Source organism: Onychomys torridus, chromosome X (assembly GCF_903995425.1).
Source record: "Onychomys torridus chromosome X, mOncTor1.1, whole genome shotgun sequence".
Classification (NCBI taxonomy): Eukaryota; Metazoa; Chordata; class Mammalia; order Rodentia; family Cricetidae; genus Onychomys; species Onychomys torridus.
Genome location: NC_050466.1, coordinates 9,444,640 through 9,470,150, shown reverse-complemented (window position 1 = coordinate 9,470,150; position 25,511 = coordinate 9,444,640). Strand labels below are relative to the sequence as shown.

General features: G+C 38.2%; 1 protein-coding gene across 2 annotated transcripts in view; it reads left to right on the top strand.

Annotated features, from left to right (window-relative positions):
* The window catches only part of Maob (monoamine oxidase B), a 121,798-nt gene that overhangs the window by 78,920 nt on the left and 17,367 nt on the right, over window positions 1–25,511 (top strand). For both annotated transcript variants that reach the window (XM_036174523.1, XM_036174524.1), the window contains exons 4-8: window positions 10,832–10,936; window positions 11,808–11,899; window positions 21,564–21,705; window positions 23,189–23,338; window positions 24,178–24,337. In XM_036174523.1, the coding sequence (XP_036030416.1) occupies window positions 10,832–10,936; window positions 11,808–11,899; window positions 21,564–21,705; window positions 23,189–23,338; window positions 24,178–24,337 (649 nt within the window). The remainder of the gene's footprint in view (window positions 1–10,831; window positions 10,937–11,807; window positions 11,900–21,563; window positions 21,706–23,188; window positions 23,339–24,177; window positions 24,338–25,511) is intronic.

Below are 25,511 nucleotides of genomic sequence, written 5' to 3'. Positions count from 1 at the left end.
TTTTTCTCAAGGTAGCCTCAGCACCAGCAGCATGGCATGGTACATGTTCAATGCCTGTGCCATAGATGATGGGGACCATTCTAAATCCAGTGCAGCTGAGATCCAAATAGGAATATGATTTTAAAACTCCTTTTCCTCTCAGAGATAGTTACTTAGAGCCAATATGAACATTGAACATCCCTTTCATGGCCTGATTGCTATCCTGGGGAAAGAGGCTGAACAAGAACTTTGGTTCCTTCACAATAGGATGAAACAAAGTGAAAGCTGAAAACCTTTTCTGCTCCAGTGGCCGATGAATGGGTACTTCTGAAAAGATTCCAGGCCAGTTTTACTAGATACTGGCCCTCCTCAGCAATAGCTTCACTGATATGTAATTCAGATATCACATAACTCATTCACTAAACTTGAGCAAGTCAATGGATTTGAGCCTATTCAAAATATGTGAATTTTGGCAAATACACAACATACACACAGAAAAGAAGACAAAACTTAAATGAAAAGTTTGATTAATGCTCAAAACCCAAGAATATAGCATGCAGACCAAGGAACAGAGAATCAGTGCCCAGAGAGCTCTTTGTGATACTTTAGAGTCATCACCTTGGTTCCTAGCATAACCACCGTGCTGACCTCAGTTGCCATTGATTGATTTTGCCTGGTTCTTTGTTTTGTTTTGATTCGATATTAGAGATAGGGTTTCTCTGTGTAGTCCTGGCTTTCCTGAAACTCACTTGTAGAACAGGCTGGCCTCTAATTCACAGAGATCTGCCTGCCTCTGCCTCCCAAGTGCTAGAATTAAAAGCATGCACCACTATCACCCAGCAATTTTGCCTGTTTTAGAGTGTTATAAAAATGGAACTGTGTATAATCTGTATTTCTGGTTTCCTTGTGACTTTTCTTATATGCAGAAGTCCTGAGGATAGAACCTGGGGTTTCATGTGTGCTCCAAAAGCCACAAGCACTCTCTCACAGTTATACATCTAGGCCATAGTAATGAATATGATCTGAACTCTAAGGGGTCAAAAGTGGGGCTTAGTGGACCACAGATGAGCTTCAGGTATTAGATACAGAATAATCTCTCTCTCTCTCTCTCTCTCTCTCTCTCTCTCTCTCTCTCTCTCTCTCTCTCTCGTGTGTGTGTGTGTGTGTGTGTGTGTGTGTGTGTGTGTGTGTGTGTTCAGTGTCCTAGAGAAATCCCATGGCCTTGAACAGATTTTCACTGGTACTCTTGTCCCAGAAAAGGCTAAGAGCCATTTCTGTAAGGTTTTATATTTCTTACTGTCTTTGATATTTTGATTGTGCAGCCTTTTATTTGAGCCAAGATTTTCACCTGAATAGTCTAACACTGTTAATTTTCTGTCTCTCTTTTTGAAAAGTACATTATCCAGTGCTAGATTACTGTGCAAGGTTGTTTGTAATGGTGCATGTAGCATAATATATTGGGGATATTAAAAACTACATGGTCTAAACAAAGGGATGATATTTATTAAAATATTTTAGATGCCTATGCCATTTGATCAAATAAACAGTTAAGTCCCTACAAATAAACAGAGTGAAAACGGTGCCACAGAAAAGTGGTTTGTAGCTGTGAACATTATTCTGCTTTGAAACAGTCTCTCAGCATTGGCAGTCTGTCCTGCTGGTTTGCTACATGCTAGGATTGGAAGTGTCTGATACGGGCATCAAAGAATGCAGAGTATCCTTGGGAACACAATCTTATTCTCTGAAGTCAACAGTCTAATTTGAGACCCTCCTGTGGAGCTCAGACTTGCCTTCCTCAGCAGGTGTACTCAGAACAGACAGTGAAGGCAAAGACGACAAATGATAAGTTCTTTTGAGGGGTAGTTACAATTTGCAGCCTTCTGCTTTAAACATTGATTTTTTTCAGACAAAATTAAATTTGGGGGATGATGGTGTATGTCATATTCAAGAACTCCCACAGGGTAAGCAAGTACTTTTTCCATTGAGTCATACTCCCAGCCCTGATCAATAAATTGTGATTCTGTTTACAAAGCAGTCATGCTGCTGCCTTAGATGCTACAGGATTCCTCACCTTCGGAATTACACTCAGCCAATCATTCATCTTCCATCCATCCATCTCTTCAATACTTACCAATTATCAATTAAATCTATTATACTCTTGTGGGAGCATTATGGGAGGATACAGATTTTTAGTTCCTTTCCTTAAGTGACTGGAGACAGAAGAAAGACAACATCCAGACAATAATATCAAAATACCATGAACCAGTATGGTAGGGACTCCGAATGAATATTCTGGGCAAATACTGGTTGGGGCAAGATGAGTTTTGGAGACTTCTTCATGAAACTGAATCTTAAGATCTGGGCCTGGCAAGTCTTTTGCACCTCCCACTGAATATTAGAAAATATGGAATGTTAGCTGAAATGTGCCATAAAAGCATCCCACTAAAAGCAGGGCAAGTGCCTGACCAAGCACAAAGGCAGCCACTTTTTTGAAAGCCACCTTCTTCTGGCCTCCTTGAAAATCAGTTTCATGAGCCTGGATTTGTTACAGAGAGCAAGGGGACATTTCTGTTGGAGGAACAAAAGGAGAGAGTGGGGCTAGCTCCTTTCTGTGCCTTGTACTTTACTCCATCCATTCTTCCATCTCAGGATACATGCTAAGACTCTGATTGGAGCACACTTCCTCAGTGTAGTCACAGAATTTCCCCATCTCAACATTAAAGTGTTAGCTCCCCTGAAACGTCTTCTCTGACCACCTTATTTAAAATTGCAACCAGCCGGGCAGTGGTGGCACACGCCTTTAATCCCAGCACTCGGGAGGCAGAGACAGGCAGATCTTTCTGAGTTCGAGAGCAGCCTGGGCTACCAAGTGAGATCCAGAGCGAGATCCAGGAAAGGCGCAAAGCTACACAGAGAAACCCTGTCTCTAAATAAATAAATAAATAAATAAATAAATAAATAAATAAATAACCATCAAAAAACAAACAGATAAATAAATAAATAAATAAATAAATAACCATCAAAAAACAAACAGATAAATAAATAAATAAATAAATAAATAAATAAATAAATAAATAAATAGAATTGCAACCAACCCCAAGCTGCCAGCACTTCCTGTTTGTCCTCTTTGGTCTCTGTATTTGTTGTATTTTCCCTTTCTAATCCACTATATGGTTTTCTTATTGTCCTTTAATTCATTTATTTCCTTTGTACCTAAACTTGTAAAAGAGAATAAATTTTTTTCTGCTGTATATCCACTGCCTAGAACACTGCCAGGAACATGGGAAGTGCTTGTTGGATGAATAAAGAAGTTGGTGTGACAAACATTTGAGCATGAGCTGGACTGGACTTTTACTGGAAGAGGAAAATCAGCCATGGGGATGATCTGGCTAGTCATTCAACTGATCATTAGCTCCTGCCTGGCTTGTAAGAATCTGAAGTGATTCCCAGATTAAATGCCTCCAGAGACCTTCTATAAATCACTTGAGATGTTGCTCATAGAGCAGACACCTGAACTCTATTGCTCTTATGAGCAATTTATCATATGTCAGTCAGGCATCACAAAACTTTTTAAATGAGTTTGAAGACTGGAGATGCAGCTCAATGGCAGAGGTTTACTTGGCATGCTCTGGCCTCTGTCCACAGCACTGACATAGAAAAAGAACTCACAAATCAAAGGTAAATTTTGTCCTACCACATGTAGACCATACAATCTTGGATGATTTACTAAGCCCATCCTTGGAACTCATCTCCAAAATGGAACATTTTATTTATATGCTGTTATTCACTGAATTGTTATAAAGATTAAGCTAAATAATTTAGTCAAAACTATTAGCTCATACTTATCAAGTTGTAATAAATAAGAAATTGAGAAGTTCATGATCAAGGGCATTGGCCTTTGAGTATGTGAATTAAAATCTTAGTTATAAGAACAACAAATAATTGTTTCATATCTCTCTCTCTCTCTCTCTCTCTCTCTCTCTCTCTCTCTCTCTCTCTCTCTCTCTCTCTCTCTCTGGCTCAGTTTCCCTATCTCAAATGGGCAATATTTTGCCTGTCTCCTAAAGTCATTGTGAAGTATTTAAAACTTGGGTAAAGTACAACCAAGAGGCCTGTGCAGAGGAAGCCCTGTGTTAGCTATTGCCATGGTTATTCCTATAGTGCCTAACCTGTTTTTAGCAACTCCATCTTTCCCATCTCTCCCACTTGAGCAATGTCAGGCTTTTCATATGCTGGGATGCTGTTGGCAGACTTCAAAACCACATCTACCCCATGTGTTGATGCTATCAAAAGAGAATCTCAATGTCAGGTTGAGTGTTTATAAATATGAATGAGGTCCACAAAGCCAGCATGTCGACAGAGGAAGAAAAATATTTGTCCAAGTACAGTTTGCAAGTCTTACCTTGTGGGAAAGATTATATTTCTCTTCTCTCAACCTAAAACTATAGATCAAAAGGAAAGAAAGCTTAGTCCTGTAAATGAGTATGTCCTAAGTATAGCCTAGTTGATATGTATAAAAGTAGCCATACTATAGAAAGACAAATAACCAACCTAGGCTCCCATGGCCAGGAAGGCAAGATTCCCATGAGCATTTGAGGTGACATACTAAGAGAAAAAGGTCATCCTCTGGGAGATTGATCTAAGAAGAGCAAGTCCATCTTTTCCCGCTGGTAGTGACTGGCATTAGAATCAAGAACACATAGTCAGTGGAAAGTCAATAGTAATGGGAGACCTTGGTCTCCAGAACAAAGATAAGGGAAAAAAGGACTGGTAGGGACCTTGGCATTGACACTACTGTCACCAAGCGAGCCTGCTTCTCTAAGGTAAAGGCTCCAGAAAGCAGAGTTCAGATGGTTTTCCAGAGCCTGGCAAAAAAGCCACATGAATATCAAATTGTTTTCTTGCTTTTATCAAGTTTGTCATAAAATTTGAACCTAAGTCTTCATGCCAGGAATTCAGACTCTCAGAATTAACACAAAGAAGATTGCTTTTAAAACATGGGCATGGCTTTATGAGTAAGGTAATGTTGCTTAAATGACAGTTTATCATGCTCACAAAAACCCTAGCCACAACCGTTTAGTGTATACATATCCTTTGTACTATGTAGAACCTCCAGTGCTCGCTGCCACACACAAGTGAAAGAGAGATTGTGATTCTGATTCTAAAGTTAAAAGAACAAGAGTTTGGTATGTCTCCATGTACAACACTTGCCTAGTGTGCCTGACGCTGGCAATTCTAGCTCCAGCCCAACTACATACATGCGTACATACATACACACATACACACATCTATGCATACATACAACAAAATGAATGAACCTGGAGAGATACTTCAGAAGTTAAGAGCACTTGTTGTTCTTGCAGAGGACACCCACATGGTATCTCACAACTTTAAATCCACTTTCATGGGATCCGATGTCTTGTTCTGGCCTTTGTGGCCTTTCAGGCATGCACCTTGTATACATATATACATACATACATACATAATACATACATACACACATACATACATACAGACAGAAAAAACACTCACACACACAAAATAAAAATAAGTAAGTCTTTACAAAAGAGAGAGAACTGAAGCTTGCAATTTTGACCCATTTGCCTTTAATCATAGAGCTATCACATTTCAGAGCTACTTTGAATCTGCTCTGTTAACCTCTTAAAAGCCATCTTGTATCTCTTCTCATGAGGTTCTATTCCACTTTCTCTCACACTTTTATATTTTTTTAAACTACTGAGAATCTCAACTAGCTTTTGATTTTGTGGCTTTATAATTGCTATGTTAGAAATCAAAACAGAATTATTAATTAACTTATTAATCCACTTAAAGTCACCACAATAACTCTATTACAAACTATCATAGTTTATGTAGGTATATATATATTTGTGTATACATACATATATGTATATATATATATATTTATATATGGATACATATATATACATGTGGATTACATTGTGATAGGACTGGGATACATCTTGATCAGTCATTGGCCAAAAGGGTTGCATGGACCCCCAAAACATCACAGGCTATTGACAAGGAAACTAGTTACTTTCCAAAACCTTATGCTGAAGACACCACTGATTTTTGTCATCCAACATGGAGATATTAGGCTGGTACCCAACCAGAAGCTTCTCCACTACTGACTAGGACGTATGGTGCTATTATATACTGTGCACACTACCAGAATAGGAAAGTAATCATCAATATCAACCAGCTACAAACTCTGAGACCTATAACAATGGCACCTATAACAGCCTGCCTACAAGAAATACTGGTGTAAAAGTAACACAAATATGGAAGTAACAAGCTACTTTCTAAAATTATACTTCAGGAATACTCCATGAGATGCAGCCCATACATGACCCTGCTGAAATGGCCAAGAACCTGAGATTTAGTTCATGGGCCTTAGAGGAAAGCCTACTACTATTATTCTGCTAAGGGAAAATAAGAATAAAATGACTCTTAATGACATATTGCTATCAATATATATCAATGCCTCATTTAACCTTCATGAGAGAAGCTTCATGCAGAGGATTGTAATTAGTACAGAAACCTAGAATTCGACAGTGTGCAGAGGGTGAGAGACTTTGTAGCACTCAGCCCCAAATGGGATGTTTTTAGTGAAAACCCTTCCCTCAAGGCTCAGGGATGTATGCAGAAGAGTATGAAGAATGAGTGTAAGATCTGGAGGTGATGGAGGACTCAGGAAACAACAGGAGTCATGTACTCAGCGAGACAGTGGCAACACACATAAGACCTGCACAGGTTCGAGCTAAGGAGATCTCAGTACTGAGAGGGGAGAGTGGACACAGGATCCCACCCTAACCAAGAAACTATCTCCAGTTAACTTCTGCTGGCAAAGGAAAAAATCTGTTTTCTACAGTGGAGTGTCACTGGGATATCAGCCACACTCCAGGGTAGGCCCTCAAATCTATGTGTTTTTGAGTGGGTTTGGTTAGGGTTTTTTTGTGTGTGTGTCTTTTTTTTGAGCTTTTTGTTTGCTTGTTTTTCAGTTTTGGTTTGGGGGATTTTATTGACAGAGAAAGAGATGGAGAGAGAAATAAAGTTGGGCAGTTAGGGAGATTGGGAGGATCTAGAAGGAGTTGGAGGAGGGGATATAATATACTCTATATTGTATGAGAAAAAGTTAAGAATTTTTTTAATGGAAAATATAAGTGGATGGCATTTATTTACATTTTTACACAGCTTGTTTGCATCCAGCTCCAAGGAAAATAGCTGGATTCTTGTATCTGCATTAACATTTAATTCATTGAAACATGTTGTTTGGGGAAGAAATATATGAAGAAAAATTTCCCTCATATGGATGTATGATTGGAAAATGGAGACTCCCAATTCCATCCTGCCTATTTCAGGAACCCCTTGGGATCCTTTAAGCCCACTTTGACAATGGTTAATCTCCAAATATCATGAAATACCACCTAACTATCAAGAAAAGTATGATTGACAAGGTTTAATAAATGACATACATGTTTAGAATATAAAATAGGCTGAAAACCTATCAAGAAAGTAATTACTTAGATGCCTATACTTCAACCATCAAATGTATAAGTGAATAAATAGATGAAATAAACATGTTGAAGTACTTATAAGCATGATTGATTTTTGCTTGATGAAAATTATAAATAATTACTTTGTTTTAACTTTACATCCTATAATTCTAGGGATCAAACTCAGTATATGATAGGCAAATATTCTACTACAGAGTTATACTGTTCACCATAAATATTTAATCTTCAAATTTTTCCTTGTCATCTAGAATTTGTACAATAGTGTATGTGTGTGTATGTGTGTGTGTGTTAACTGTGTATGACATTTAAATCACATAGCTAATAATCTTTGCTAGTCAGCCTTGCCTACTTCCTCACAATTTTCCACCTTCGCTGAAATATCTTTGAAAGAACTTGGGGCCATTTTGGACTCCTACCATCTATTTTTCCACAAGTCTACTTCACTGTTCTCCTTGAGGATCCCAGAGGACAATGCACCTTTCTCTCAAATACCCTAATCCCTCAGGTGGCACTCTATGTCATAGTGCTTAATGTAGGACATTTATTTGACTTTAATCACAGTGATTTTGGTATTAGTTAGCAGTCTATATATTGGCTCATGATTATTTCCTGACAATTGCCAGGTAGTCCCCATTCTCTTTTCGCATATACACATGCATATACTTTTGACCTACACAACTACTATAAATTAAATTGAAAGTCCAGTAGCTTCCACATGTGACTGGTAATATTCCAAAGTAGCCATTTAAACTTATTTGTGCTTTATTTTCTTAACCTATGATAGTAAAAAAAAAAAAAAAAAAAAAAAAAAAAGCTACATCACAGGGCTAGTTTGAGGATAAAAAAATGCTCTATGGAATTAAGACTTTGTAACTTGAGGCTTTGTGAGCTAGGACTTATTCTGATGTCTTTTCATGAATTCTTCAGAAGGACAGGATGCCTTGGACAATGTTCAAAATAGTAACAATCACAGGACTGTTTATACCATAGCCAAACCTGAGGTCCAAACTTCTTGCAGTGCCTTTGGTTGAGTGATTTTTATAAACTTCCATTTCCTCCCTTTCTTATTCATTGAAGCTTAAAGCTTTGAGATTTTTTTAATGAGTCTAACAATAGCTCTTTCCTGTGTTTATAAGAAACTTTCCCTCATCTTTTAAAAGCATACTTGCTTTTATGAATACAGCTAAGCTAAATCATTATCTGCTTAGATGTAAAACACTGAGGACTGGGAGCAAATTCTTGCATAAGAAATGCATCTGTATTCTTCAGGGTGGTGTTGTTGGTATGTTGTTTCTTTGACAATTTGTTCACATGGTTGTTACTACTCTGGCCCTTTATAAGAATGTCCTTGTACTGGGATCACTTTGGCGCTTGGCCTCTGCCACCATTACTCACCCTTGCTGAAATCTTGTGGTCTGGGAAGCCCCATACCTTATCTTGGCTTATATTTCACCTGAACCTCTGAGCTACAGTATGTCAAACAGAATCTTGTAAGGGACCTACCAGTACCCCTATGTTTCACTTTCACCTAAAACAATCTATGAAAAAGGTATTGTCCTTGGACAAAGGAGGAAAGGGTTGCAGAGAAGTACCTATCTTACAAGGTGTCCTGGTTAGAAGATGAACATAGGAGGAACAGGCTGCAGTCATTGTATGAAGTCCTAACTGAAGGTCATAGTTTGTCAGTTGACTCTGCTCTGGCATAAAATTTGTCCGTCCCCCTTTTCCAGGTCAAGAGCAAAAGTCAGACTGGGAGTCTCCCTTTCTGAAATAATTATCTCATGCTCCCTGGAACTTAAGAAAAAAGAATTTGACTTTGGAGAAGAGGGAATTCTACTAATGTACTGCCTTTGAATTTGAATCCTGTCTCTTTGCCAAGTGGCTGTCCTACTGTAGGCATTGGTCATGCAAGTGTCCTCGCATGAGCTACCCTGTCTTTCTCTATCTGCCTGTTTCTCTTTCTGACTCTTATAATCTATGGACTGATGGGTGATGACATTCTGTATGCTGTGAATATGTATTGCTCTGATTGGTTGATAAATAAAGCTGTTTGGCCAATGGTGACACAGAATCAGGTGAGGCGGGACATTCTAACTAGAGAGAGAAAGGCGAAAGACAGAGCAAAGGAGACACTGCTAGTCCCCACCAGGAGAAGCAAGATGTAAAGATACTGGTAAGCCACAAGCCACATGGCAAAGTATATGTTTATAGAAATGGGTTAGTTTAAGATATAAGAGCCAGCTAGCAAGAAGCCTGCCATAGCTATAGTTTAAAAATAATATAAGCCTGTGTGTTTATTAGGATCTGAGCAGTTGCAGACCAGGTGGGACACAGGAAAACTTTCAACTACAATGAACAACAACAACAACAAAAAAAAAAAAACAAGACATTCACAGAATTAATACAAGAATTAGCATGAAACCCCTTCCCATTTAACTTCTCAGTTGCCCTGGCTACAAAATCAATATAACATACATCGTTGCTGAATAACTCAGAGTTACTGGAAAGCTTATCCTGATTCAGTTGAAAGATGCTGTCATATTGCACAGCCTGACTTCTGACCCAGCATTTTAAATAGACCCAAAGTGGGTTTATATGTATCCTTTAACTGTCATCAGCAAGTTAAGCCTCCCAGATGTGATTAGTATGTTGTCTTATTGTCAATATTTTATGGGGCTGTGTCCATATATCTCTATGTCCTAGTTATTGTCCTAGTTGAAAGAACTAATTCATGTCAAAATGCTTTCATGAGAGGCCTGAGGTTGTTTCATTTCTCTGCTTTAATTTCCCTGACCTCTGAAAACTCCTGTGTATATCTAGACTTCTGACTCCCTAGAAGAGCAAGCCAAGTCCTGTTTTGTGACTCTTCCTTCCCATAACAGTACACATGTGATTTCACACCCCTTCTAACTTGTATTGTGTTTATAAGTGTAATTCTCTGATTCTCTAACAATGGCTCCTTATTCTAAGTATTTACAAATATTATTGACAACAGAGATACCTTTTAGGAGCTATTCTGTACTAGCATTTAGATTTTATATGGTAAGGATCTCAATTTCAGACAAAATCCTATTTACTGTGCTTAACATGCCACCAAACTTATTTGTTTGAAAGAAGACTTCACTGGAGATTTCTATGCCAAAAAGCTGAGCAGGATTCTGTGGATACAGGTGCCAAAAGACCTGAGTGTGTATTACATATTGGTCAGTCACATATTAGTAGCTAATATGATTTGCTCTTAAAAATTGCCAACTTATCAGATTTAACACTATTTACAGCATTGTAAATGTTTCCTCCTAAATATATGTATCTCACAGGGAAAATCATACCCCTTCAGGGGCCCATTCCCACCAGCATGGAATCCAATCGCCTACCTAGATAATAACAACCTCTGGAGGACAATGGATGAGATGGGTGAAGAGGTAATACTTCTTAAAGCTGTTTTGACTGCATATGTATTTTTCATTAGTCCTCAGAAGAAAGACGGTACAAAGTATCAGTCATCCCACATGCATAACATAGTGCCCCACACACACTAACAATCACTAAACATCAGTGAAATGAATGAATGGATTTGTTTCTAACTTCTAAAAGAATGAGCTATCAAAAAGACTGTTATTTGTATATACTTGGTGAGCAAGTTATGAAATATGAAGCCTGCTGGCTTTCTGGGATGGTATTTCTAATTCACAAAACCCCCAGGACATAGATGTTCTTTGATTCTCCAGCACACCCAGATTTGCAGCTCATAAGTAAACACATGGAAGCTTTAACTGAAAACTGATTTTGAGATGATTAGCTGGGGTTCTTTGATTCTAAAGAGTTGAGTTTGTGGGTGATCTCTGTAAGTTATTAACTTAATTTCCCTTACCTGTAGCTTCAGTTTCCATGATTGTAATTATCTATGGCCAACTGCAGTTAGAAAATATTAAATAGAAAATTCCAGAGAGACAACATTCACATAATTTATTACAATACATTGTCATAAACATTCTGTTTTGTTATTATCAATATATTTCTGTGCACAGTATAATAATTAAATTTTATTATAGATATATTTGTATAGGATAATATCTTTATTCTAAAGTAGAGTTATTATAAACTGAGTGTTATAGATCTGTAACAAAAGAGTTGCACAGTGAGATTTATGCTATTTGAGAAACTATTAGGGGTACTTGGGAAAATGAAATTTTAATTTATTTCTTTGAGTTTTCTGAGCTTTTAATATTGTTCAAATAGTTAGTTGAATGGGAAATTGTCTTTTTCATCCTTCTTTAATGCATCTCAATGTAGATTCCCAGTGATGCTCCATGGAAGGCACCCCTTGCAGAAGAGTGGGACTATATGACAATGAAAGAGTTGCTGGATAAGATCTGCTGGACCAAGTAAGAGCTTCACTGGGCAAAAGCATTTATTGTGACAATTCTTGGGGATATTTGGGTATGCCATTTAACAGGTATGAAGCAAGCAAGTAGCTGCTTTATGTCTAAAACAATCCCACTGACTAAGTGAATCATTGAAAGATACTGAAACTAAATCTTCTCCTAAATATGGGTACAGGTGTAGTTTTGTACCACCAAAGTGATATTTCCCCCATAAAGTCCTCAGAACAAACTAGAATGAGCTGTATTTTTTTTCTTAGAACATTTTAAAGTCCAGTGGCTTAACAGTCTAACTTACCAGGTTGTTGATGTAGGACTAGTTTTGTATTCCTCACTGGAGATCAAGTGTAGATAGCATAGGCATTTGAAACACCTTCTATGATACAGTGCAACTCTTCAATTTTTAAAAGGGCAACTTCTAGGTAATTCATACCTGTAGCGGACACCTGTGAGTGAACCTACTCGTGCCAATTAGTGAAAAGCCTGTAGTATCTATAGAAAACACTTGAGTCAAGGTTGAAATTCTTGTTGGTAGCACTGGGAGATGTATGCAGTTTTCATAGTCCTCACTCCTTCTGGGCAGCAAGGAAAATGGAAAGGATTATAAGGCTTCGAGCTCAAGTCAATTTCAAGTTCATAAGTAATAGAACTGAGATCCAAGATCAAGAATACTGTCCTTCCATGCTAAATAGAATTTCTTGAAAATCTATTTGGCTCAGAAGTTGATACTTTCGTGCTCTGGGTGTTAAGGAAGTGATGGCACTGACTACTCAAAGTAAAAACAAGGATTTAGACATGTCTGAATCTAAGATGTGGAAATAATCAAGATATGTGCAATGGACAGACTTCTTGTTATAGGAATTCAGTTTCTTAAAATTCATCTTAAAGAGAGCAGGAGAGAGAAAGAGAGAGAGAGAGACAGAGACAGAGAGAGACAGAGACAGAGAGAGACAGAGAGAGAGACAGAGAGGCAGAGAGAGACAGAGAGAGAGACAGAGATTATCTGATTATTTCCAGTATTATTTTTAAAGGGGAAAATCTGAAGCTCTAATAACGGAAGACTGGTTAGATTAGTTAAAGTTATCCAAAAGATGGGATAGATTAGAAAGATTTAAAATCATTTTGTAGAAGAATACTTTAGTAGTTTGAAAAATACTATTAAACACATAGAAAAGTGGGTTTTCATAGAGTATGAATGGTGGAATATACAATGCCAACTCTGAAAACCAAATTATTTTTAATATGGATTGTAAAAAAACAATGGACATTCACTGCCTTATATTTCAGGATAGTGAAGGGCACAATGTATTTACCTATTACTGTTCTGTTGAACATTTTGACTACCTCAAACTTTTTATTATATTATTATTATTATTGTTGTTGTTGTTGTTATTATATGATGCATATTATATAGTATGCCTTTGAAAGCAATCCATTATGAAATGATCATTTAAGTCATAAAATTGATGCCTATTATGAATTATATCATTTAAGACTACTTTTCTATGCTATTTAAAGCTTCATATGAGAACATGATTTATAACAGAAATTATTTTTGCTGTAATAGAATCTATTTACAAATTTTATAGATTTCCAATAAGATAATCTATATCTATTCTAGAACTTCTGTTATAGAAAGCTTTTAATAAATTCAATTTGATCTTTTGTCCTCAAAGAACATTTCGGCACCTACAGAATGGAATCAGTTATGTTTCTTTGAGGTCATAGAGACCCGAGATTCTTACCACAGCCTTGACCTCAGCCTCCAGTTAGTGAATACCCTTGGTCGTCAACTCACAAAAAGAATGTTGGGAATTTATGTAAACAAGAACCAGGGCATTTTCTAATTATTCCTATGCAAGATGTACATAAGATCATTTGCTGACTTTAACGGAAACAACACCCAGAACAACTAATCTATTCTGATTCAAAGTAAATCACAAAAAGCATTAAAAGACTACTGCTGGATCATTTCCTTAATTGTAATTTATAAAATGTTGCTCAGAAGAACAAACTGTATTTTCAATGAGATAGAAGACACATAATGGTGTCTTAGAAAAACTATATAGAAAAAGAAGACATCAAAATGACACTTCTAATTACCATTTGGGTGACAGAAATATGGAAAAATACTCATTGCCTCAAATTTTTCATCTTATGAATTTCTAAAGCTCATCTAATGTGTGTATATTTTTATGTAAAATATTAATATAACGTTTACCATTTTTAAAGTCAATAGAGCAAAAATTACAAAATACTCTAAACTGCTTGACATTTCCTCCCTTAAATGCTATAAACCTCATTTTTCTTTTTGAAATTCCCAGAGTAAATCAAACAAAAGATTAAGAAGGTACCTGCTCAACATAGAGAAATTCAGTTGTCCTCCTTTATCTACAGCTATAATTAATCATCATTACTCTATGTCCAGAAAGAACAGTTTTCTTCATGAAACAGATAGACTACATTCACATAAATTTTATTATTTTATGCTTTTATGATTATTCATTTTATTATTAGCTATTGCTGATTTCTTTTTTTATTATATTTCTGTTTTAATTTTACACATCAGCCATGGGTTCCCCTGTCCTACACACTCCCGCCCCCGCTCCCACCTTCCCCACTGTACCTCCCCTCCATTCCAACCTCCTTCAGGGCCAAGACTCCCCAGGGGATTCATTTAAACCTGGTGGATTCAGTACAGGCAGCTCCAGTTCCCTCCTCCCAGGCTGAGCAAAGTGTCCCTGTGTAACCCCAAGGTTCCAAACAGCCAGCTCATACACTAAGGACAGGTCCGGGTCCCACTGCCTGGATGCCTCCCAAACAGTTCAAGCTATTCAATTGTCTCACTTATCCAGAGAGCCTACTCCAGTTGGGGGATCGACAGCTTTTGGTTCATAATTCATGTGCTTCCATTCATTTGGCTATTTGTCCGTGTGCTTTACCAATCTTGGTCTCAACAATTCACACTCTTACAGTACCTCCTCTTTCTCCAAAATTGGAGTCCTGGAGATCCACCTGGGGACTGGCTGAGGATCTTTGCATCCACTTCCACCAGTTATTGGATGAGAGTTCCAGCATGACCTTTAGGGTGTTTGGCCATCTGATCAACAGACTAGGTCAGATCAGGCTTTATCTTGACCACTGCCAGCAGTCTAGAGAGGATGTATCATTGTGGATTTCTGGGGAACTCTCCAGCACTCTGCCTATTCCTATTCTCATGTGGTCATCATTTATCATGGTCTGTTATTCCTTGTTCTCCCTTTCTGTTCTTGATCCAGCTGAGATCTCCTGCTCTCCTAATCTTTCTTTACCTCAAACCTTGCCCTTCATTACTCCCACTGTTGTCCACGTTGTTCATGTAGGTCTCATCCATCTCTCTGTCACTGTGCTATCTCTGTGTCTTTCCCAGGGTCCCATTTTCTAGGTAGCCTCCCTGGAGTTGTGTAGCAGTCTAGTCATCTTTGTTTTACATCTAGTATCCTCCTATGAGTGAGTACATACCATGTTTCTCCTTCTGAGTCTGGGTTACTTCACTCAGGATGATTTTTTATAGATCCATCCATTTGTGTGCAAACCTCATGGTGTCATTGTTTTTCTCTACTGAGTAGTACTCCATTGTGTATATGTACCATATTTTATTTATCCATTTTTCAGTTGAAGGGCATCTAGGTTATTTCCAGGTTCTGGCTTTTACAAACAAAGCTGATATGAACACAGCTGAGCAAATGCCCTTGTGGTATGATTGAGCATTCCTTGGGTATATGCCCAAGAGTGCTACAGCTGCGTCTTGGGGAAGATGGATTCCCAGTTTTTTTAAGGAAGCGCCATATGGATTTGCAAAGTGGCTGTACAAGCTTGCATTCCCACCAGCAGTGGAGGTGAGTTCCCCCTGCTCCACATCCTCTCCAGCATAAGTTGTCTTCTGTGTTTTTGATCTTAGCCATTCTGACAGGTGTAAGGTGGTATCTCAGAGTCATTTTGATTTGCATTTCCTGGATAATTAGGGATGTTGAGCACTTCCTGAAATGTCTTTCAGCCATTTGAACTTCCTCTGTTGAAAATTCTCTGTTTAGTTCTATAGCCCATTTCTTAATTGGACTGTTGGGCATTTTGATGTCTAATTTCTTGAGTTCTTTATATATTCTGGATATCAGTCCTGTGTCAGATGTGGGGTTGGTGAAGACCTTTTCCCATTCTGTAGGCTGTCGCTTTGTCTTGTTGACTGTGTCCTTTGCTCTACAAAAGCTTCTCAGTTTCAACAGGTCCCATTGATTTATTGTTTCTCTCAGTGTCTGTGCTACTGGTGCTATATTTAGAAAGGGATCTCCAGTGCCAATGCTTTCAAGACTACTTCCTACTCTCTCTTCTATCAGGTGCAGAGTAACTGGATTTATGTTGAGGTCTTTGACCCACTTGGACTTAAGTTTTGTGCATGGTGACCGATATGGACTATTTGCAGCCTTCTACACATTGACATCCAGTTATGCCAGCACCATTTGTTGAAGATGCTTTCTTTTCTCCATTGTACATTTTTGGCTTCTTTTTCAAAAATTATATGTTCATAAGTGTGCAAGTTAATGTCAGGATCTTCAATTCGATTCCATTGGTCCACATGTTGGTTTTTATGCCAGTACCAAGTTGTTTTTATTATGGTAGCTCTATATTAGAGCTTGAGGTTGGGGATTGTGATACCTCCAGAGGTTGTTTTATTTGTACAGGATTCTTTTGGCTATCCAGGGTTTTTCGTTTTACCATGTGAAGTTGAGTATTATTCTTTCCAGGTCTGTGAAGAATTATGTTGGTAATGTGATGGGGATTGTGTTGAATCTGTAGATTGCTTTTGGTAAGATCGCCATTTTTACTATGTTAATCCTGCCTATCCATGAGCATGGGAGATCTTTCCATTTTCTGACATCTTCTTCAATTTCTTTTTTCAGGGACTTAAAGTTCTTGTCATATAGGTCCCTCACATGCTTAGTTAGAGTTACCCAAATGTATTTTATATCATTTGTGGCTATTGTAAAGGGTGATGTATCTCTGATTTCCTTCTCAGCCTGTTTGTCTATTGTATATAGGAAGGCTATTGATTTTTTTGAGTTGATCTTGTATCCTGCTATGTTGTTGAAGGTATTTATAAGCTGTATCAGTTCCTTGGTTGAATTTTTGGGGTCACTCATGTATACTAACATGTCATCTGCAAATAGGGAAAGCTTGACTTCTTCCTTTCCAATTTGTATCCCCCTAATCTCCTTATGTTGTCTTATTGCTCTGGATAGAACTTCAAGTACTATATTGAATAAGTAGGGGGAGAGGGGACAACCTTGCCTTGTTCCTGATTTTAGTTGTATTGCTTTGAGTTTCTCTCCATTTAATTTGATGTTGGCTGTTGGCTTGCTGTAGATTGCCTTTATTATGTTTAGGTATGTTCCCTGTATTCCTGATTGCTCCAGGACCTTTATCATCAAGCGGTGTTGGATTTTGTCAAATGCCTTTTCTGCATCTAGTGAGATGATCATGTGGTTTTTTTTCTTTGAGTTTGTTTATATGGTGTATTACATTGACGGACTTTCGTATGTTGAACCACCCTTGCATCCCTGCAATGAAGCCTACTTGATCATGGTTGATCATAATTGTTTTGATGTGTTCTTGGAGTCTGTTTGCCAGTATTTTATTGAGTATTTTTACATCAATGTTCATGAGGGAGATGGGTCTGTAGTTCTCTTTCTTTGTTATATCTTTGTTTGGTTTAGGAATCAGGGTAATTGTAGCCTCATAGTAGGAGTTTGGTAATATTCCTTCTGCTTCTATTGTGTGGAACAATTTAAAGAGTATTGATATTAAGTCTTCTTTGAAGATCTGATAGAATTCTGCACTGAAACCATCTGGTCCTGGGCTTTTTTTGGTTGGGAGACTTTTAATGACTGATTCTATTTCCTTAGGGGATATTGGACTATTTAAATGGTTTATCTCGTCTTGATTTAACTTAGGTATGTGGTACCTATCCTGAAAATTATCCATTTCTTTTAGATTTTCCAGTTTTGTGGAGTAGAGGTTTTTGAAGTATGACCTGATGATTCTCTGGATTTCCTCGTTGTCTGTTGTTATGTCCCCCTTTTCATTTCTGAGTTTGTTAATTGGGATGTGCTCTCTCTGTCTTTTGGTTAGTTTGGATAAGGGCTTGTCTGTCTATCTTGTTGATCTTCTCAAAGAACCAACTCTTTGTTTCATTAATCCTTTGTATTGTTCTCTTTATTTCTATTTTATTGATTTCAGCTCTCAATTTGATAATTTCCTGGTGTCTTTTCCTCCTGGGAGAATTTGTTTCTTCCTCTTCAAGAGCTTTCAGGTGTGCTGTCAAGTCACTAGTGTGAGATTTCTCCAGCTTCTTTATGTGGGCATTTAGTGCTATGAATTAACCTCTTAGCACTGCTGTCATAGTGTCCCATAAGTTTGCATATGTGGTGTACTCATTTTCATTGATCTCTAGGAAGTCTTTAATTACTTTCTTTATTTCTTCCTTAACCCATTGGTGATTCAGTTGAGCATTATTCAGTTTCCATGAGATTGTAGGTTTTCTGTGGGTTTTTTTGTGTTGTTGTTGACATCTAACTTTAAACCATGGTGGTCCAATAGAACACAGGAGGTTATTCCAATTGTTTTGTACCTATTGAGATTTGCTTTGTGTCCAGGTATTTGGTCGATTTTAGAGAAGTTTCCATGGGGTGCTGTGAAGAAGGTATATTCTTTTTTGTTCAGGTGGAATGTTCTGTAGATATCAATTAAGTCCATTTGAATCATAACATCAGTTAAGTCCATTATTTCTCTGTTAAATTTCAATTTGGCAGATCTGTCCAGAGGTGAAAGTGGGGTGTTGAAGTCTCCCACTATTAATGTGTGGGGTTGTATATGTGACTTAAGCTTTAGTAATACTTCTTTTACATATGTGGTTGCCCTTGTGTTTGGGGCATAAATGTTCAGAATTGAGACTTCATCTTGGTGGATCTTTCCTGCGATGAGTATGTAATGTCCTTCATCATCTCTTTTGATTGATTTTAGTTTGAAGTCTATTTTGCTGGGTATTAGGATGGCTACACCAGCTTGCTCCTTAAGACCATTTGATTGGAAAATCTCTTCCCAGCCTTTTATTCTTAAGTGGTGTCTGTCTTTGATTTTGAGGTGTGTTTCTTGTATGCAGCAGAAAGATGGGTCCTGTTTTCGTATCATTCTGTTAGTCTGTGTCTTTCTATAGGTGAACTATGTACATTGATTGATATTAAGGGATATTAATGAACAGTGATTGTTCATTCCTGTTATTATTTTTATTTTTTGGTGGTAGGGTTTGTGTACTTCTCTTCTTTTGGGTTTACTGCAGTGGTGTTATCTATTGCCTGTGTTTTCAAGGGTGTATCTGCTTCCTTAGGTTGGAATTTTCCTTCTAGTGTTTTCTGTAGGGCTGGGTTTGTGGATAAGTATTGTTTAAATCTGGTTTTGTCTTGGAAGGTCTTGTTCACTCTATCTATGATGATTGAAAGTTTTGCTGGGTATATTAGTCTAGACTGGCATCCATTGTCTCTTAGTGTGTCTGCATTATATCTGTCCAGGTCCTTTTGGCTTTCAAAGTCTCCATTGAGAAATCAGATGTTATTCTGATGGGTTTCCCTTTATAAGTCACTTGGCCTTTTTCCTTTGCTGCTCTTAATATTCTTTCTTTATTTTGTACATTTAGTTGTTTAATTATTATGTGGCGAGGGGACTTTTTTGGGGGGTCTAGTCTGTTTGGTGTTCTATAGGCTTCTTATATCTTCATAGGCATTTCGTTCTTTAAGTTGGGAAAGTTTTTTCTATGATCTTGTTAAATATATTTTCTGTGCCTTTGAGTTGTTATTCTTCTCCTTCTTTTATCCCTATTGTTCATAGGTTTTGCCTTTTCATGGTGTCCCAATTTTCTTGGACATTTTGGGTCCTGACTTTGTTGGTTTTAGTCTTTTCTTTGACTGATGAATCTATTTCTTCTAATGTACCTTCAACACCAGAGATCTTCTCTTCCATCTCTTACATTCTGTTGATTATACTTGCATCTGAAGTTTCTGTTTGTTTACTCAGATTTTCTATTTCCAGCATTCCTTCTGCTAGTGTCTTCTTCATTTTTTTTTTATTTCCCTCTTCAGGTCTTGGACTGTTTCCCTCTTTTATTGCTTTTTCATGATTTTCTTTCAGGGACTTATTGTTTTCTTCTGCTTTATTTGGCCTTTCCTCTAGTTTGTTTTTTTGTTTTTTGGTTTTTTTGTTAATAGCGTTCTTCCCATTTTTTGTCTGTTCCTCCACTTTATTTTTGATTTCTTCTATATAAGGCTCTAGCCTCTTCATGATGTTACTTATAAGGTTGTTTTCTTCTTCTTCTTCCATTCTGTGATGTTCAGGTCTAGTGTTGGAGAAGGGCTAGGTTCTGGTGATGCTGTATTGCTCTTTATTTTGTTGTATGTACTTCTGCCTTGACGTCTGCCCATCTTTTTGTGGATTTGTTCTTGGTCTTATCAGTGCACTTGGTCCAGACAGAGCTGACAGATTTAGGGAGCCTCTCTCTGGTCCAGATGGAAGCTCTGGGCTGGATGGGAGCTCTGGTCCATATGAGAGTGCTGGCCGGATTGGAGCTCGTGGTTGGACTCTGAGTCTCAGGAAGTCCTTAGGGTCTCCTTATCTTGTCCAGATGGGAGCTCCTCTTGCCCAGATGCGAGTTCCGGGGCAGGATAGAAGCTCTGGTCCAGATGGGAGTTCTGGGGCAGGATGGAAGCTGGGGTCTGGTCTCTAAGTCTCAGGAAGTGCCTGTGGTCTCTGGCAGATGGGTGTGTGGTCAGGGTGTGGAGATTACAGGGTCTGCCTGCAGTCTTGGAAAAGGGGAGCCTTCCTTCAGGGCCCACCAAATGGCCAGAAACTGGGACCAAGTTGGCTAGGTCTTCCCAGGATGGTGGTGCCCAGCGGTGGGACCACTGATTTCTTTTATTAGGAAAGTAAAGGGTTCTGTGGTGCTCAAGACTGAACCCAAGTCTTCACACATAATGGGTAAACTAAACCCCCATATCTATAAATTAAAATTTGTCATAGGTTTTTAAGTAAAAAAGAATAGATATGTAGTTGGAGAGATGGCTCAGAAGTTAAGAGCAATTGCCTTTCTGGTAGATGACTTGGGTTCAGTTCTCAGCACCTACATCAATTGCCCCACAACCACCTATAACTCCACCTCTAAGAGATCCAACACTCTCTTCTGGTCTTTTTCAGCAACTGGACATATGTGTTGCACATAAATACACTCAGGACATCTGGGAGGAGACAGAGATTCAAGTTGATTTTTAGAATCTGACTTTAACTTCTTAGTAAATGGGAATGCCTTTTACCTAAATAAGGATTTTGGGAAGACTAGAGGGTGTGTAGAAACAAGTATAACACAGACTATGATACCAAAGTCAATTCTGAACAAGATGTTTTGTTTTAGGGGGCATAAATATCAAATTCCCCAAATCCGTGTTCTCGTGTTTTATGATACTGAATTCCAGAAGTTTGCTAAAGTGTGCTAAACATAGCCAAGGAAACAAGAAACTTGACTATTCTAGACTCTTAAGAAAACTCTGTCCTGCATTTGCAAATCATACTCTCATTTCTTTCTGAGCAGATCTGCAAAGCAGCTTGCTACTCTCTTTGTGAACCTATGTGTCACTGCAGAGACCCATGAGGTCTCTGCTTTGTGGTTCCTGTGGTATGTAAAGCAGTGTGGAGGCACAACCAGAATCATCTCAACCACCAATGGAGGGCAGGTACTGTACCAACACAATACGACTACTACAGAAATAGGTGTCATTCTGCAATCACTAGATGCTGGTGCTTGAGACAAGCTTGTGGTTTGTCATGCTTTACCTTGGTTGCTTCAAGTAGCTTTCAGAAGGAGCCATGTGTTGTCGGGTATCCAAGTGGTCAGCATAGTTTTAAGACTAGGCTCCTCTGAAATCCCAAACAGTAAGACAGAAGTGCACTTAAATTTAAAGAATATACTGTGCTCTGGGCTGTAGCTCAATCATAGAGCACTTCCCTAGCATGAACCCAGGCTCTGTATCCTTCCCTAATACTAAGAAAGAAAAGGAAATAAAGAAAAATAAATGAAGGAAGAAAGGAGTGAATAATGTTCTGAAAATCAGCACCACATATGAGAATTCATTCTTGGTTTTATTTATTCAATGCCTGTTCTCTGAACACTGTATAAGGCCCCCTGTTTGGCAGAGTATAAAGTGGTTTAAGTTTTTAATCTCTTGGGTAATTATGTTCCTTTCCTTCCTGTCACATCCCATCCTCTCTTCTTCCTCCTCCTCTTTTTCCTTCTTCTTTGTGAACCTATTTGAAATAGTCTTTAAAAAGTTAATCGAGGAATAATGAGATATTCAGCAGGTAAAAGCTCTTACTATAAAACTTTAACAGCTAAGTTCAATCCTAAGGACTTCAGCAAGGGTAGGCAGAAGGATAAAATTGGCTCCACAAAATTTCTCTCTGACCTTCACACTTGAACTCACATATACACATCATGCATACAGACAAACACACTTACTACTAATAACAACAGAATAATTTTTAAATTAACTGATCTGAAAATTGGAGGCAGTCCAGTTAAACTGTGTGCCTAGCCAGATAGAGCATCCACAAACTCTGGAATGTTTGCAAGCAGGGCTGAAGGCAGGTAGATCCAGCAAGATGAAATGACCTTGGTGGCCATAGGAGCAGCAGGCATCTGACCCTAGATAAGATGGGCCTACCTACAATAGAGGAAGCTGACTTGGAGCTGGAGGTGTAGTGTAGAGAAGGCAAAGATGAGAAGGCAGAGAAGGGATGAGTCTGAGCCTGAGTCACAGGACGAGTATTAGTAATACTCAGGAAAATGATGGCCAAGCTGTAGGTAGAGTTCCACTAGGCCCAATGAATCAGCCAAAGAATATAGATGGGGCTCAGAGTAATGTGTTGACCAGTCAAAAGGGAAATCAGAATTATTCTGAGAATGTTCAGCCCTGGAATCCACAGTAATATAACTTTAAGATGAGTTAGTAAGTCAAGCCTCTAATTAAAAAATATCCAAATAACAATAATAATGTAAGTAAAAATACCAACAACAAGGTATAGGAAATTATTCATAATAATATAATGAAAATTTTATATACATTAGAGGAAGGATAGCCAGGGGAAAATGGCCACTTAGCTGTTTATATTAGCTCCTATATTGATAATCCACCATTAGTCCAGTTTTCTTCTTTCCAGGAGAGGAAATTTGTTGGTGGGTCTGGTCAAGTGACTGAGAGGATAATGGATCTCCTTGGGGACCGGGTGAAGCTTGAGAGACCTGTGACTCACATTGACCAGAACGGGGAAAACGTTGTTGTGGAAACCTTAAACCACGAAACCTATGAGGTAAGTAAGACTCTCAAAGTGAGGGAAAGAGATCAGAGTTCCATGGGGAACTGAAGCATATATAAGGTCAAAGATAGTTCAGACTTCATGAAGTCTATTGGCCAGGGCTACATCTACCTGAAAGAAAGCAAAAAGAGTGAAACTATCTGAGAGGAGAGAAGATTGAAAATGTACTCTCTGTAATCAACCCTTGGGTAATTATAAAATCAAAGGAAATATTTGATAAGTATCAAGCATGGTTTATGGACCTGGCATTATTCTGAGTTGGGAATTTTCTGATTTCATGAGGTTTTACATTTTAGTAAAAGATTAAAGCTGTAGCCAAATATATAGCTGAAATCTAAAGTATGGCAAATAGTGATAAGTAGTGTGGAAGAAATCGTGCAGGGTGAGAAGAAGGCATCCCATAAGGCTGACTGGGCTGGCTGATCATGTCACTTTAAATAAGGTTGTTAGCAAAGGCCTCAGCAGGACAGGTGAACGCAGAGCTGAAGGAGACGGCTCTGTACAAAGAGAATTACTGATACATGGAGCAACAGCCAGGAGGACCAGGGCCTAAATTGGAAGCATGTCTGTACTGACCAAGGGATGCAAGGCGATCAAAATGACAAACAAAGGAAGGCTGGAACAAAGCATGAAAAGTGGGATGGAGAGGCAATGGGGAAGGCATAGGAGGTTTAGAACTAGGGAGAAGCAAAGGCTGCTTTAGTTTTTGACAGGGTCCTTCTGGTTTCACTGTTAAGGGGTGGAAAGGGAACAAGGGTAGCCAGAGAGAGAGGATTAAGAAAAACTTTTGCAGCCAGCCAATGGTTATTTAACCATGTTTACTTTTCTTTCAGGCTAAATATGTGATTAGTGCCATTCCACCTGTTCTGAGCATGAAGATTCACTATAGTCCTCCCCTGCCGATGCTAAGAAACCAGCTGATCACTCGGGTGCCTTTGGGTTCAGTCATTAAGTGCATAGTTTATTATAAAGAGCCCTTCTGGAGGAAGAAGGGTAAGTGCATTTTTGACATAAAGACTTACTGGAGAAGGTCCAAGAAACTATATCAAGATACATATTTGGATATAACTATTTTTATTAGAATTCTGAACAGAAAACTCATGATCCTCCAGTCTCATACTTCTAAGTGCTGGGATTACAGGTGTGTGCCACTACCTCTGGCTAGTTCAGGTTCTACAAACAATTCTTGCAAATAAAATATATTGACACAAACTTATGAATTATTTTTCCTTGGAATGTGACCAGTTCTTTGAATAATTTGATGTAACATTTATTCAGTCCTTTCCCAATCCCCATGAGAACATGTGATTTTATTTTCTTATATACCAAAAACATGGATTTATAAAGACATGGATTCATGAATGGAGATGTAGCTCAATAGTTAAATGCTTGCACAGCACATGCAAGACTTGATGTTTTATCCCCAACTCCACACACCCAAAAAGTGGCAGTTGTGAAATTTTTCAGGGCAGCTCTTACTATTGTCAAGATCCTGCTAAATTAAATAAAATCAATTTCTTCATCCATGTACACTTATGCTACTACACCAGGTAGGACAGTGTGCATGGGGATGCTCACAAAAGTTCTACATCCTACATTGTTTAAAATGCTCCTGAAGTGTTGTATCTAATACTCACTTCACTAGTCATATGTGGGTACCAAACACCTGAAATGTGGCTAATGACACTAAATCAACTATTTTGTTGCATTTTATTCCTTTAAATGAATCACCACATGTAGCTAGTATCTGCTGCCTTGAACAACATGTACAAGCATTTCTTTTTTTTCCTCTGATCACATCTACTTAACTACCAAATGAAGAACAGGAAAGAATAGCAATGCCGAGGGCTGAGGATAAAGGAGAGGGTGGACTAGAATGGGAGGTAGACTATAGAAATAAGACTGTGCTGGAGACAATTGGGAATAATGTCACAGTTGGGTATGAGGGATAGCGTTTCCTGTACCCAGTCAGCCCTCTGTATTCATGGGTTCTGTTCCTGCACATCAAGTCAGCTACAGATGAAGAATACTCGGAAGAGAATTATACCTGTCCTGAACATGTTTAGGCTTTTTTTGTTGTTATTTTCTAAATCATTCATTATAACAATTTATGTAACATTTATATTCTGTTAGGTATTTTTAGTAATCTCAAAATGATTTATACTAT